This window comes from Macaca fascicularis, chromosome 6 (assembly GCF_037993035.2).
Source record: "Macaca fascicularis isolate 582-1 chromosome 6, T2T-MFA8v1.1".
NCBI lineage: Eukaryota > Metazoa > Chordata > Mammalia > Primates > Cercopithecidae > Macaca > Macaca fascicularis.
In genome coordinates this window covers 41,212,071-41,225,518 of record NC_088380.1, presented here as the reverse complement: position 1 = coordinate 41,225,518, position 13,448 = coordinate 41,212,071, and the positions used below count along the sequence as shown (strand labels likewise).

The 13,448-nt window shown below is 37.0% G+C and overlaps 1 protein-coding gene and 1 non-coding gene across 2 annotated transcripts in view; one reads left to right on the top strand and one right to left on the bottom strand.

The window, feature by feature from the left end:
• The window catches only part of C7 (complement C7), an 81,307-nt gene extending 68,768 nt beyond the window's left edge, over positions 1–12,539 (bottom strand). Inside the window, exon 1 of the mRNA XM_005556792.5 lies at positions 12,420–12,539. Within this exon, the coding sequence (XP_005556849.3) occupies positions 12,420–12,425 (6 nt within the window). The 5' untranslated portion in view covers positions 12,426–12,539. The remainder of the gene's footprint in view (positions 1–12,419) is intronic.
• Positions 10,895–10,956, top strand: LOC123574246 (U7 small nuclear RNA). Its single transcript, XR_006699133.2, has one exon. It is a non-coding gene; the product is annotated as a U7 small nuclear RNA (small nuclear RNA).
• Positions 12,540–13,448: the final 909 nt, after the last annotated feature.

Here is a 13,448-nt window from a genome sequence, read left to right as displayed (position 1 = left end):
CCAGTCATTTATGTGTCTGTTTTTAGGACACTAGTATGCTATTTTTGTTAGCATACCACTTGTTTTTGTATAAACTATTATTTTTTTACAGACTACTTTTGTTGTAGCTTTGTAGTATAATTTAAAAGCAGGTAGTGTAGTGCTTCTAGCATTGTTATTCACGATTTGTTTAGCTACTTGGGGTCTTTTGCTGTTTTATAAATGTTTAGAATTTTTTCTATATATGTGAATAATTTCACTGATATTTTGATAGAGATTGCATTGAATCTGTAGATCACTTTGGGGAGCATAGATATTTTAATGATATTAATTTTTCCAATCCAAGAGCATGGGATATCTTTCCTTTTTTATGTTCTCTTAAATTACTTTCGTCAGTGTTTTATAGTATTCTTTGTAGAATCTTTAACTTCTTTGATTAAATTTATTCCTTGGTATTTTATTTTGTAGTTTTTATAAATGGGATTTCTTTCTTGATTTTCTTTTCAGAATCATCTCTGTTAACCTGTAGGAATGCTACTAAGTTTTGCATGTTGATTTTGTAGCCTGCAAATTTACTGAATTCATTTATCACTGCTAAGATGTATTTAGTGTAGTCTTTACTTTTTTTTTTTTTTTTTTTTTTTTTGGAGACAGAGTCTTGCTCTGTCACCCAGGCTGGAGTACAGTGGCGCGATCTGGGCTCACTGCAAACTCGACCTCCCAAGTTCAAGCAATTCTCCTGCCTCAGTCTCCCAAGCAGCTGAGATTATAGGTGTGCACCACCACACCCAGTGAATTTTTATATTTTTAGTAGAGATGGGGTTTTCCCATGTTGGACAGGCTGGTCTCAAACTCCTGACCTCAGGTGATCCACCCACCTTGGCCTCCCAAAGTGCTGGGATTACAGGTGTGAGCCGCCACGCCCAGCCTACAGTTTTTCCTAAATATAAGGTCATGTTGTTTAAAAGCAAAAACAACTTGACCTCTTCTCTTTAAATTTGAATACCATTTATTTTGTTCTCTTGCCCAACTGCTGTGGTTAGGGCTTTCAGTATTATGCTGAATAAAAATGGTGACAGTGAGGAAAAATAAAAAATAAATGTTTGGTAGAATTCAGCCATGAAGCCATCAGGTCCTGGGCTTTTTTTTTTTTTTTTTTTTTTTTTATGGAAGATCTTTGATTACAGATTCCATCTTTTTACTCATTATTGTTCTGTTCAGATTTTCTATTTTTTTATGATTCAGTATTTGTATGTTGTATGCTTTGGAGAACCTAAACACATAAAACAAATATTTATATTTATACAAAATATAAATATTATATTGCAACCCATCTCTTTCTTCAGATCCACAGGATCTGATGGATTGCAATACAATAACAGTAGAAAACTTCAATACCTCACTTTCAATGCTGGAAGATCATCCAGACAGAAAATTAATAAGAAAACATTAAACTTGAACAACACTTTACAGAAACACTTAAAGGACCTAAATGGATAGAAGAATTTAACCACTTCTTCTTAGTTATCCAATTTGTTGGTGTATAATTGTTCATGATAGTCTCTGATGATCTTTTGTATTTTTGTGGTATTATGAATCCTCTCTTCTTTTAAATTAATCTAGTTTGTCAAATTTGTTCATCTTTTCAAAAGAGAACTTATTTTATCTATCTTTTTGTATTGTTTTCTAGTCTCTATTTCATTTATTTCTGCTCTAATTTTTATTATTTCCTTTCTTATACTAATTTTGGTTTAGTTTATTCTTCTTTTTCTGTTTCCTTGAGGTATGACATTAGCTTATTTATTTTAAATCTTTATTCTCTTTCATGTAGGCATTTATTGTTACAAACCTTCCTCTTTGAACTGTTCTTACTGTATCCCATATGTTTGGTATGTTGTGTTTCCATTTTTGTTTATATTAAGATAAAAGATTTTGGCCAGGCACAGTGGCTCACGCCTGTAATCCCAGCACTTTGGGAGGCCAGGCAGGTGGATCACAAGGTCAGGAGATTGAGACCATCCTGGCTAACACGGTGAAACCCCGTCACTACTAAAAATACAAAAAAAAAATTAGCCAGGTGTGGTGGCAGGCTCCTGTAGTACCAGCTACTCAGGAGGCTGAGGCAGGAGAATGGTGTGAACCCAGGAGGCAGAGCTTGCAGTGAGCCGAGATTGCGCCACTGCACTCCTGCCTGGGTGACAGAGTGAGACTCTGTCTCAAAAAACATAATAATAATAAAATAAAATAAAATAAAAGATTTTTATCTTGTTATCTAAAGATTTTTAATTTCCCTTTTAATTTCACTGACCTATTTATTATTGAGAAGCACATTAATTTCCATATATTTGTGGATTTTTCAAAATTCCCCCTATATTCATTCATTATTTTTATTTATTTATTTTTAGAGACAGGGTCTTTTTTGTTACCCAGGCTGGAGTGCACTGGTACAGTCATAGCTACTGCAACCTTGAAGTCCTGGGCTTAAGCAATCCTCCCACCTCAGCTTTCCAATTAGCTGGGACTACAGGCACATAACATTACCCCTAGCTTCCTCCTATAATTGATTTCTAGTGTCATACCACTGTGGTCAGAAAAGATACTTGAGGCTGGACATGGTGACTGACACCTGTAATCCCCACACTTCAGGAGGCCACGGTAGGCAGATTCCTTGAGGACAGGAGTTTAAGACCAGCCTGGCCAACGCGGTGAAACCCCGTCTCTACTAAAAATACAAAAATTAGCTGGATGTGGTGGCTCACGCCTGTAGTCCCAGCTACCTGGGAGGATGAGGTGGGAGAATCACTTGAGTCTGGAAGGCGGAGGTTGTAGTGAGTTGATATTGCACCACTGCACTCCAGCCTGGGTGACAGAGCAAGACTCCAATTCAAAAAAAAAAAAAGAGATGCTTGATATAATTTCAGTCTTCTTAAATTTGCTGATGCTTGTTTTTTTGCCCTAACATGTTATCTGTCCTGGAGAAAGTTCCGTGTGCACTTGAGAAGAATATGTATTCTGTTGCTGTTGGATGGAATGTTCTCTCTCTCTCTCTCTCTCTCTCTCTCTCTTTCTCTCTGTGTGTGTGTGTGTGTGTTTGTGTGTGTTAAATTCATTAGGTCTAATGTGTTATTCAAATCCAATGTTTTCTCACTAATTTTCTGGATTATCTTTCATTGTTGAAAGTGGGGTATTGAAATACCCTACTATCATTGTATTGCAATCTGTCTCTTCCATCATATCCTTAATATTTATTTCATATATTTAGGTTCTCTGAGGTTGGGTACATATATATTTATAATTGTTATACCCTCTTGATGAGTTGACTCCTTTATCATCATATAATGTCCTTCTTATTTCTTTTTTACAGTTTTTAACTTTAAGTCTATTTTATCTTGTATAAGTATAGTTACCCCTGCTCTCTTTTGGTTTCTATTGATGTGGAATATCTTTTTTTCCATCGCCTAACTTTCAGTCTGTGTGCCCTTAAAAGTGAGGTGAGTTTCCTATGGGTAGCATATAGTTAGGTCTTGTTTTTTATTCATTCACTTACTCTATGTCTTTTCATTAGAGAACTTAATTCATTTACGTTCAAGGTAATTATTGATAGATAAGGACTTACTACTGCCATTTTGTTATTTTGTTGTTGTTGTTATTGCTGTTGTTGTTTTGTACATACTCTTTTTTTGGAGATAGGGCCTCTGTTGCCCAGGCTGGAGTGCAGTAGTGTGATTACAGCTCACTGCACCCTCGACCTCCCAGGCTCAAACGATGTTCCCACCTCAGCCTTTGTGAGTAGCTGGGACCACAGGCATGTGCCACCACATCCAGCTAATTTTTTAAAAATTATTGTAGAGATAGGGCCACCCTATGTTGCCCAGGCTGGAAGATACATTTTTCTTTCTTTCTCTCTTGCTGTCTTTGTGGTTTCACGGTTTTCAGTCGTGGTATTCTGTGAATACTGTTTCTGTTTTGTGCTTCTACTGAAGATTTTTGCTTTGTGCTTATCATGAGGCTTCCAGAGAACGTCTTTTAATCACAACACCTATTTCAAAGTGATTACAACTTAACTTTGCATACAACTCTACATTGTTACTCTCTCATCAAACAGCTTATATTTTTTGATGTCAGAATTTACATCATGTATATCCTTTGATAAGTCATTTTAGTGCTACTATAGTTGTCATTAATAGTTTTTTTCTTTAGCTTACATTTCTTAAATGATTTGAAAACTAATACATTTGTACAAGTCAAGATTTGTGACTTGGGTGTATAAAAAGTGAAAGAACCAGGGAGAAGGCTAAGTGACTCTGCTTATCTTTTCAGTTTCTATTTCAAATAGAAGTTTGAAGGATCTTCAAAAAATTAAAAATAGAACTAGCATATGATTCAGCAGTCCCCTACAGAGTATGTATCCGAAGTAAATGAAATCAGTATATCAAAGAGCAATGTGCACTCCCATGTTCATTGATGCATTAGTCACAATAGCAAAGATACAGAACCAACCTAAGTGTCCATCAAAGGATAAGGGGATAAAGAAAATGTGGTAAAGAGACACAATGAAATAGTACTTGGCCTTTAAAAAAGAAGAAAATTCTGTCATTTGTGACAACATGGATTAACCCAGATAACATTATGTTAAGTGAAATAAAACAAGCACAGAAAGAAAAATACTGAATGATCTCACTTATATTTGGAATCTAAAAATGTTGACCTCTAATAAGTAAAGAGTAAAATGGCTACCAAAGGCTGTGGGGTCAGGGTGGGGATTGTTGAACAGATGTTGGTCAAAGGATACAAAACTTCAGTTACACAGAAGGAATAAGTTCAAGAGATCTAGCATACAAAATGGTGACTTAATTAATACCAATGTATTATTTGCTTTTTATTTTTCTTTTTTTTAGATGGAGTCTTGGTCTGTCACCCAGGCTGGAGTGCATTGGCGCAGTCTCAGCTCACTGCAACCTCTGCCTCCCGGGTTCAAGTGATTCTCTTGCCTCAGCTTCCCAAGTAGCTGGGATTACAGGTGAGCGCCACCATGCCTGGGTAATTTTTGTATTTTTAGTAGAGACGGGGTTTCACTATGTTGGCCAGACTGCTCTAGAACCAATATATTATATTCTTAAAAACTCCTAAGAGAGTAGATTTTAAGTAGTCTCCCTACAAATGATAAGTATGGGAGGTAATGCATATGGTTAATTAGTTCAATTGAACCATTCTACAATATATACATATTTTATAACATCATGTTGTACATGATAAATCATACAATTTTTATTTGTCAGTTAAAAGAAAGAAATAAATTACAAAGATAAATAAATGTTTTTTAAAAAAAATAAATTTTGGTATAATCCTATCAAACTCTATCTCCTACCATTGAATTCTGTAAAGACAAGTAAGGTTTGGGTGATGCCATGGACACACAAATTGAAAATATTCAGCAGACTTAAATGGTTTCAAGCATTTCCTTAAGGTCCCATCATCTTTTAATCTCTTATTCCACTCCCGTTCTCTCTGACTACAGCACTCCGGAGGATACCAAGAGGAGAGAAAACCTGAAAGAAGCAGCAGTGTGAATGGCAGATTTTAAAAAGAAACCAAGCTTCCTAAGTCGGTAACCAAGGTTGAAGCACAGCGCTAGGCAGGGGGTGGTGACTCTCAAGTTATTCCTTAGTACTGTGGGTGGTCCCTTTGGTGTTTAAAATAAAACACTCCTAAGGCCTTTTATAATCATCTTTATGTGATAGCACAAGCCTAAATATTGAGGATCTGATAGGTTACAAAATTGTACATAAAATGTGATCACGTTTTGTTTGAAAAATCAAATGTGCATTGAAAAACAAAATCTACAAAGAAAAATAATAAAGCATAACAGTTTATTTCTGGTTGTCAAATTATAAGTAGTTTCTTTTATATATTTTCCTACTTTAGCTGTATGTATTTTCCTACTTTAACTGACAGCTGAAGGTGATGGAGAAAATGCAATTCACATCGTTACTGATTCTCTAAGAATATCAAATGCATCCAATTTATAACTCTGGGTAAAGGACTTTAAAATCATCTCACATTTTAATAGCCCAATATTTTCTCTCTTCTTCTTGAACTCCCCAAAACTCTTTTTCTCAATGTACCTATGAAAAGTCTTTTTAACATTATTTTCTGGATATTTCCACTGTCTTCTTAGATAACCCATTCTCTTATTAGGTATCTTCTTCTCACTTGTAAAATTCTACCTGCCTGTTTCTGGCTGTTATAGTTCTAAAAATGTTTAAGCTTATTGTGCTGATTAGCATATCTGAAAGGGTGAAAAGCTGCCAAGGAGTTGGGAAACTGTGAACAATGCTGGGAGAGGTTATTTGGGTGAGATTATGAAAACTTTTCTGACTTCAACAAACATGTAGAGCATATAATTTTTAAGATTTTTTTGTTTTAAATTATAAGCTATGTGGGTTTTTTTTTTTTTCTTTTTCTACAATGTGGCTTTCCTCTGTGCTGTGTCAGCTCATTTTTGTTCTTGTCCCTGGGAAAGCGTATCTCACAGCTTTACTAGTCATTATTAGGTATTAACCACTAGTCTTGTTTTCAGAAAACAGGCTATTATAATATACAAACTTCAATTTATCCTCCAATTTTAAATCTCTCTCTTACTTTCAGTTTCTGGATACTTGTGATGAGGGAGGAGTGGAGTCCACTTCAAAATTGCACCACCTTATTCCTCTTCCCCACCTCCCCAGGCTGCCTCTGTCCTCTCCAAAATCAGACCAACAGGAATGAGAGAGACAAGAGTAAAACAGAGTCTTGCTTGACTGATCCAGTTGGAGTCTGGTGATAGTAAATCAATGTTAGACATTTGACTGCTGATTCTTTATCTCTCGCAGTGTTTTTGTGATTCTTTGGATGTCTTCCTACTACTCTGTAGCCACTGTACTCTGGCACAAATGATTCATCCCTTTGTTAATCACTTTCGATTCTCACCCATGCCTGCTTCCTGGGGGTCCTTTCCAAACTAATGCTATTTCTTGGGGTTGCTTCATCCTGCAGACAAGCACTCTCACAGGCAGTGTGTCTGACAACCCAAATCTGGCTCTCTTTTAACCATCCATATGCGGGCCATGGGATCGCTGCACACATCCGTGTCCTGCCAAACTCTGAATGTCCACGCTGTAGCTGACACTGCTGGGTTTATTTACTCGGCTAAAGGAGGTCTGTGCCTTTACATTTTCTCAAATGTGTACAGGGTAGCATTTCCTATATCTCCTGTACACTATGTTGTATTCTCTTGAGAATAGGGATGGCCTAAGGATCACCAAATAGATTTGGGAATACTCTCTTTGTAATATTGAATAGAATGTCTAGCATCTCGCTTTAAAATGTGAAGATCCTCTTTTCTCTCACCTTATACAAAAATCAACTCAACATGGATTGAAAACTTAAATGTAAGACCTGAAACTATAACAACACTAGAAGAAAACCTAGGGAAAACTCTTCTGGACATTAGTATAGGCCAGGAATTCATAACTAAGACCTCAAAAGCACAAGCAACAAAAACAAGATTAGACAAATGGAACTTAATTAAAATTAAAAGCTAGTCTACAACAAAAGAAATAATCAACAGAGTGAACAGACAACCTACAGAATGGGAGAAAATATCTAAATTATGCATCTGACAGAGGACTAATATCCAGAATCTACAAGAAACTCAAACAATGATAAAAACAACAATGAAAACATTAAAAAGTGGGCAAAAGACATGAATAGACATTTTTCAAAGGAAGACATACAAATGGCTCACAAGCATATGAAAATGTGCTCAACATCACTAATCATCAGAGACTTAAATTAAAACCACAAGGAGATATCATCTTACACAGTCAGAATGGCTACTATTAAAAAGTGAAAAAATTGGCTGAATGTGATGGCTCACACCTATAACCCCAACACTTTGGGAGGCCAAGGCAGGAGGATTGCTTGAAGCCAGAAGTTTGAGATCAACCTAGGCAACATAGTAAGACTCTGTCTCTACATAAAATAATTCTTAAAAAATTATTTGAGCAGCTGGGTGCGATGGTTCACACTGGTAATCCCAGCACTTTGGTAGGCCGAGGTGGGCAGATCATGAGGTCAGGAGATCGAGACCATCCTGACTAACACAGTAAAACCCCGTCTCCATTAAAAATACAAAAAATTAACCAGGCATGGCGGCACAGTGGCACGCACCTGTAGTCTCAGCTATGTGGGAGGCTGAGGCAGGAGAATCGCTTGAACCCAGGAGGCGGAGGTTACAGTGAGTTGAGATTGTGCCACTGCACTCCAGCCTGGGAGACAGAGCAAGACTCCATCTCAAAAAAAAAATTATTTGGGCATGGTGGCACATGACCAAATAGTGCCAGCCAGCCACTCAGGAGGCTGAGTCAGGAGGATCACTTGAGCCCAGGAATTCAAGGGTGCAGTGAGCTATGATTGCACCATTACTCTTCAGCCTGGATAACAGAGCAAGATCCCATCTCTCTTTAAAAATGTCAAAAAATAACAGATGTTGGTAGGAATGCAGAGATAAGTGGGAATAGGGAATAGTATATATTCCCACCAATATATACTATTGGTGGTAATGTAAATTAGTACAACTTCCATAAAAAACAGTATGGAGATTTCTCAAAGAACTAAAATTGAACTACCATCGGATCCATCAATCCCACTACTGGGTATCTACCCAAAGGAAGAGAAATCATTATATCAGAAAGATACCTGTACTCATATGTTTATCTCACTGCTATTCACAATAGCAAAGATATGGAAGCAACCTAAGTGTCCATCAACAGATGATTGGATAAAGAACATGCGGTATATACACAATGAAATACTGTTCAATTTTTTAAAAAAGAATGAAACCATGTCTTTTGCAGCAGCATGGATGGAAATGGAGCCATTATATTAAATGGAACAACTCAGAAACATAAAATCAAGTACCTCATATTCTCACTTACAAGTAGGAGCTAAATAATGTTTACACATGGACAAAAAGTATGGAATAATAGACATTGGAGACCCAGGAGAGTTGGGGATAGAAAGGGAAGAGTGATGAGAAATTACTTAATGGGTACAATGTACGTTATTTGGGAGATAGATACTCTGAAAGCCCAGACTTCAATGCTACCCAATATATCCATGTAACAAAATTGCACTTGTACCCCTTAAATGTATACAAATAAAATAACTAAATGAATAAAATTTCAAAAATAGAATAAAATTTCAAAAAATATTGAGTCTTGTTCTTGGCCTTTGACTCTCAGCCAAAATGTGGATACCAGAAATAATTATTTCTAACATTCTGTCACAGGTGTTCTAAAATAATTTCAGCCAGGTTTGGTGGCTCATGCCTGTAATCCTGGCATTTGGAGAGGACAAGGTGGGAGGATCACTCGAGCCCAGGAGTTTGAGGCCAGCCTGGGCAACATAGTGAGACCTCATCTCTACAAAAAATACAAAAATTAGCCAGGCATGGTGGCAGGCACCTGTAGTCCCAGCTACTCGGAAGACTAAGGTGGAAGGATCACTTGAGCCCAGGATGTAGCGGCTACAGTGAGCCATGATTGCACCACTACACTCCAGCCAGGGCAATAGAGCAAGATCTTGTCTCAAATTTAAAAGTACTTTTTAAAATAAAGAATTTCAATGAAAGTTTAGGAAATTTGCTTTTTATCATCATGGATGCCTTTGCCATCACATTCTTCATATACATACTCATTATAACGCAACAAAGTCTGCTTATTACAAGACCAGTTCTGTTCATGAGTTATACAAAGTGAATCTATTAGCCAAAAGCATTTCTTGAAATTTTGCTAGCCTGCTCTCTGAAAGGAAGCAGTTATGCTTCCTTACCTTTGGAAAGAATACCTTATAAATGAACAAGAGAGATAGAAGAAACACAAATAAATCACATGAATGACAGTAACAGACATACATCTGAACTGACTCCATAAAAGAATTGCTTGGTTGAAAAGGTTTATGGGGCCAAGTGTGGTGGCTCACGCCTGTAATCCCAGCACTTTGGAAGGCTGAGGTGGGTGGATCACAAGGTCAGGAGTTCAAGACCAGTCTGGCCAATATGGTGAAACCCCATCTTTACTAAAAAAAAATACAAAAATTAGCCAGGCATGGTGACTCACACCTGTAGTCCCAGCTACTCGGGAGGCCGAGGCAGGAGAATCACCTGAACCCAGGAGGCGGAGGTTGCAGTGAGCTGAGATCATGCCACTGCACTCCAGTCTGGGCGACAGAGTGAGACTTTGTCTCAAAAAAAAAAAAAAAAAAAGGAAAAAGAAAAGGTGTATGGTATTTTTGTTCTGTGTCAATGTAGCTAAGCTGGAACTATATTCCCCTGAACTATATTCTCCTCTTTTTCATCACTGAATGAGCATTAGCTCTACCTCCTTCTTTGAATATATCCCAGCTACAATCCTGATTTGAGACATTACTGGGCTTGACCACATCACTGTGCTTAGGCACTGTGATGACCATTCGCTAGGTTCACAGGTCCCACACTCAGCTCAGTCCTGGATGGACAGAACAAATAGCTGGTCACAACCAGCTCCGAGGGAAGTCCCTTGGCCCTGACGTCTTCTCAAACGCCTCAGACCCAAATTATTTCCTATCCAAGAACACAGAGAGAACCAAAGGGAATCCTGTGACTGTCTCTCTGAATTTAGTTCACATAGGGACTGTGGAGCCAAAATATTGCTTCCTTTTAAAAGGTCTGACATAAAAACCATTTCTAGCTTCTTGATAGCCCAAGGCTTTCACAAGTGTCCTTCTTTGTCACATATCCCCAAAGCATGTCCTTCAGGTTTACTGTAAAATATGAATGTCCACTTTCAAGTACAGGTAAGAATTCTGCATGCAACTTGGAGTGAAATAATCGCTTTAGTGTTACAGCTCTTTTAGAATTTGTCTAGCAGGCTTCCCAATTTTTGCTGGAAAGCCGCTATATGTAAAATTTTTAAAAAATTGATTGCTTTATTTGTTGATATTTTGCTAACCAATTAAAGGATAAAGTATATTTATTATTACAGCAGTAAAATATTATAATAATCAATGATTGTGAACATGTTTTTAAGCACAAATCAATTATTAAGATTTCTCATTGTAAAATACAGTAAAAGATTAACAGTTAACACAAATATTAGGAAAAAACATTTTGGCTAGATGACTTTCAGAAGAACGTCATATTCTTTTTTTGTTTGTTCGTTTGTTTGTTTGTTTTTCAAAACAGAGTCTCACCCTATTGCCCAGGCTGGAGTGCAGTGTCTAGTGTTGCCATCTTTATGTCCATAAGTACCCAATATTTAGCTCCCACTTAAAATTAGGAACATGTGGTATTTGGTTGTCTGTTCCTGTGTTAATTTTCTTGGGATAATGACCTCTAATTGCATCCATGTTGCTGCAAAGGACATGATTTCATTCTTTTTTAAGACTGCCCATCATAACTTTAAACATATTAACTTTGTGATTTGTGTTTAATTTTTAATTATTTAATTTCACAGAAGGCATGGGTTAATCAAGACCCATATCTTGCTCCTCCTCTAACCCCAATAATGAGCGAGCTTGTATTCGGTGCCGCAATGGACAATACAGTGACTATGGAAGCAATCTAGCCACTGACAGAGCTGTCAAATTATTCCTTACAATGCAACATTTTTGAAGTTTAAATACCAAAATTTACAATAATAAAATTTTAATAGCAATCTCAACTTATTTTTGCATTCCAGAGATTTAGCCTATGATAGTGATTTCTGTCTTTGGTCCTGTCTTTAGTTGAATAGTTTTTTTGGTTTTGTTTTGTTTTGTTTTGTTTTGCTTTTTAATATTTGGACTTTTTGCATTGGGCCAACATGTATACTTGGTAGACGTTTAGTTTTATTCCATCTACTCATATCTTCTATTCTCACAATGCTGACTCTTTTATCCAATATTTCAAATTATCAAGTTCCAAGTCTGCAAATTTACTTTTCTATTAGCTCTTAGATAAATTGCAGGACCCTATTGCATGGCTCCAAATCCGAACAAGCAAAAAAAAAAAAAAAAAAAAAAATACACCAGAGGAAAGTTTTTCCCAAGAAATAACAATAGTACTATTGTATTTCTTTATTATTTTATCGGGACTTTCAGAAACGTTGCCTCCAATTCTTGATTCCCAGACCTCTGGACCTATAATTTAACCACAAGATAAGAAAAAGGAATTCACTTTGGCTGAACTGTTAAATATGTTTAAATAAGGATTTCTAAAAATCACCCCCAGATCTTTTTCTTCTGTATTTTTCTCTGGCCTTCTACTTACTTGATGTCTTTCAGTTAAGTATTACCCCTCCTCACTTAAATTACATTTATATTACCCCTGTTCATTTGAAAAGATAGTTTCACTTACCAAAGTAATGAAATTATTCTCTTACCTTCATGTTTGGGAAAACATTCAGGGCAGAAGAGAGGGGGAAAATTTCCTCTGTAAGGGCCGGGTAAGTTTTCAACAGCAGGAAGAACCCAGCAGGCTGCCTGCCTCTCTGCCTCTCCCTGCTCTAGATTATCTTGGCACTCATATATAGAGCAAGTGGTCCTGAGATGTAGCTCCTACCCCAACCGGATTCTCCAGCGACAGCAAGAGCCTGCCCTTGTACTTAATCTGTGCCTTGAAGCCAGATGCATCTTATCAATTACACAGCCTTAGCTACGCCAGCTGGGACTGTTTGGAAGTTACAGATATGTTTCTTAGAAACATATCTATAAATCAGGAAACACAGCAAATGTTCTCAGTTCAATGTTTAAGTGATTTTCAACCAAAGGAGACTTTGTGTAAGGCAAGGGATGAGCCTCCTCGTGGATGTTTTCATGATTCTCTTAAAGGGTATTATACGCCAGACTTCGAGATTAAATATTTTGTGAGCGAAAATATCTAAATGCAGTTCTGTCACTCAAAATGTAAATGGAATGTTCTGGAGTAGAATTTTTCCCCAAAGTACAGCCTAACACAACCTAATAGTCATCCCTTCATGCTTAACTTTCACAGAATAACCACAAAGAGCATCAATTTTTGCAACCATATTTGAGGACATCACTAATTTTCTCAAGAACTTCACTTAATCATTTGCTAATCAGACCACTGTGTTGTAAAGTTCTTCTCAGGGTCATCATCCACATCCATTTTCTCTCCTTCGCTTTTTATGTTGTCTTAGTCTACCAAGTCTTCATTTGTCCATAGCTTTGCATTGATTCTAGAAGGTCCCCAACATCACCTTCATACATTTGATACAATGCTGTATATTTTGCAAGATTTCAGATTTCCTATTGAAATTGAGGTACAGTTGGTCGAGCACAATGGCTCATGCCTGTAATCCCAGCACTTTAGGAGGCCAAGGTAGGCAAATCATGAGGTCAGGAGTTCGAGACCAGCCTGGACAATATGGTGAAACCCCGTGTCTACTAAA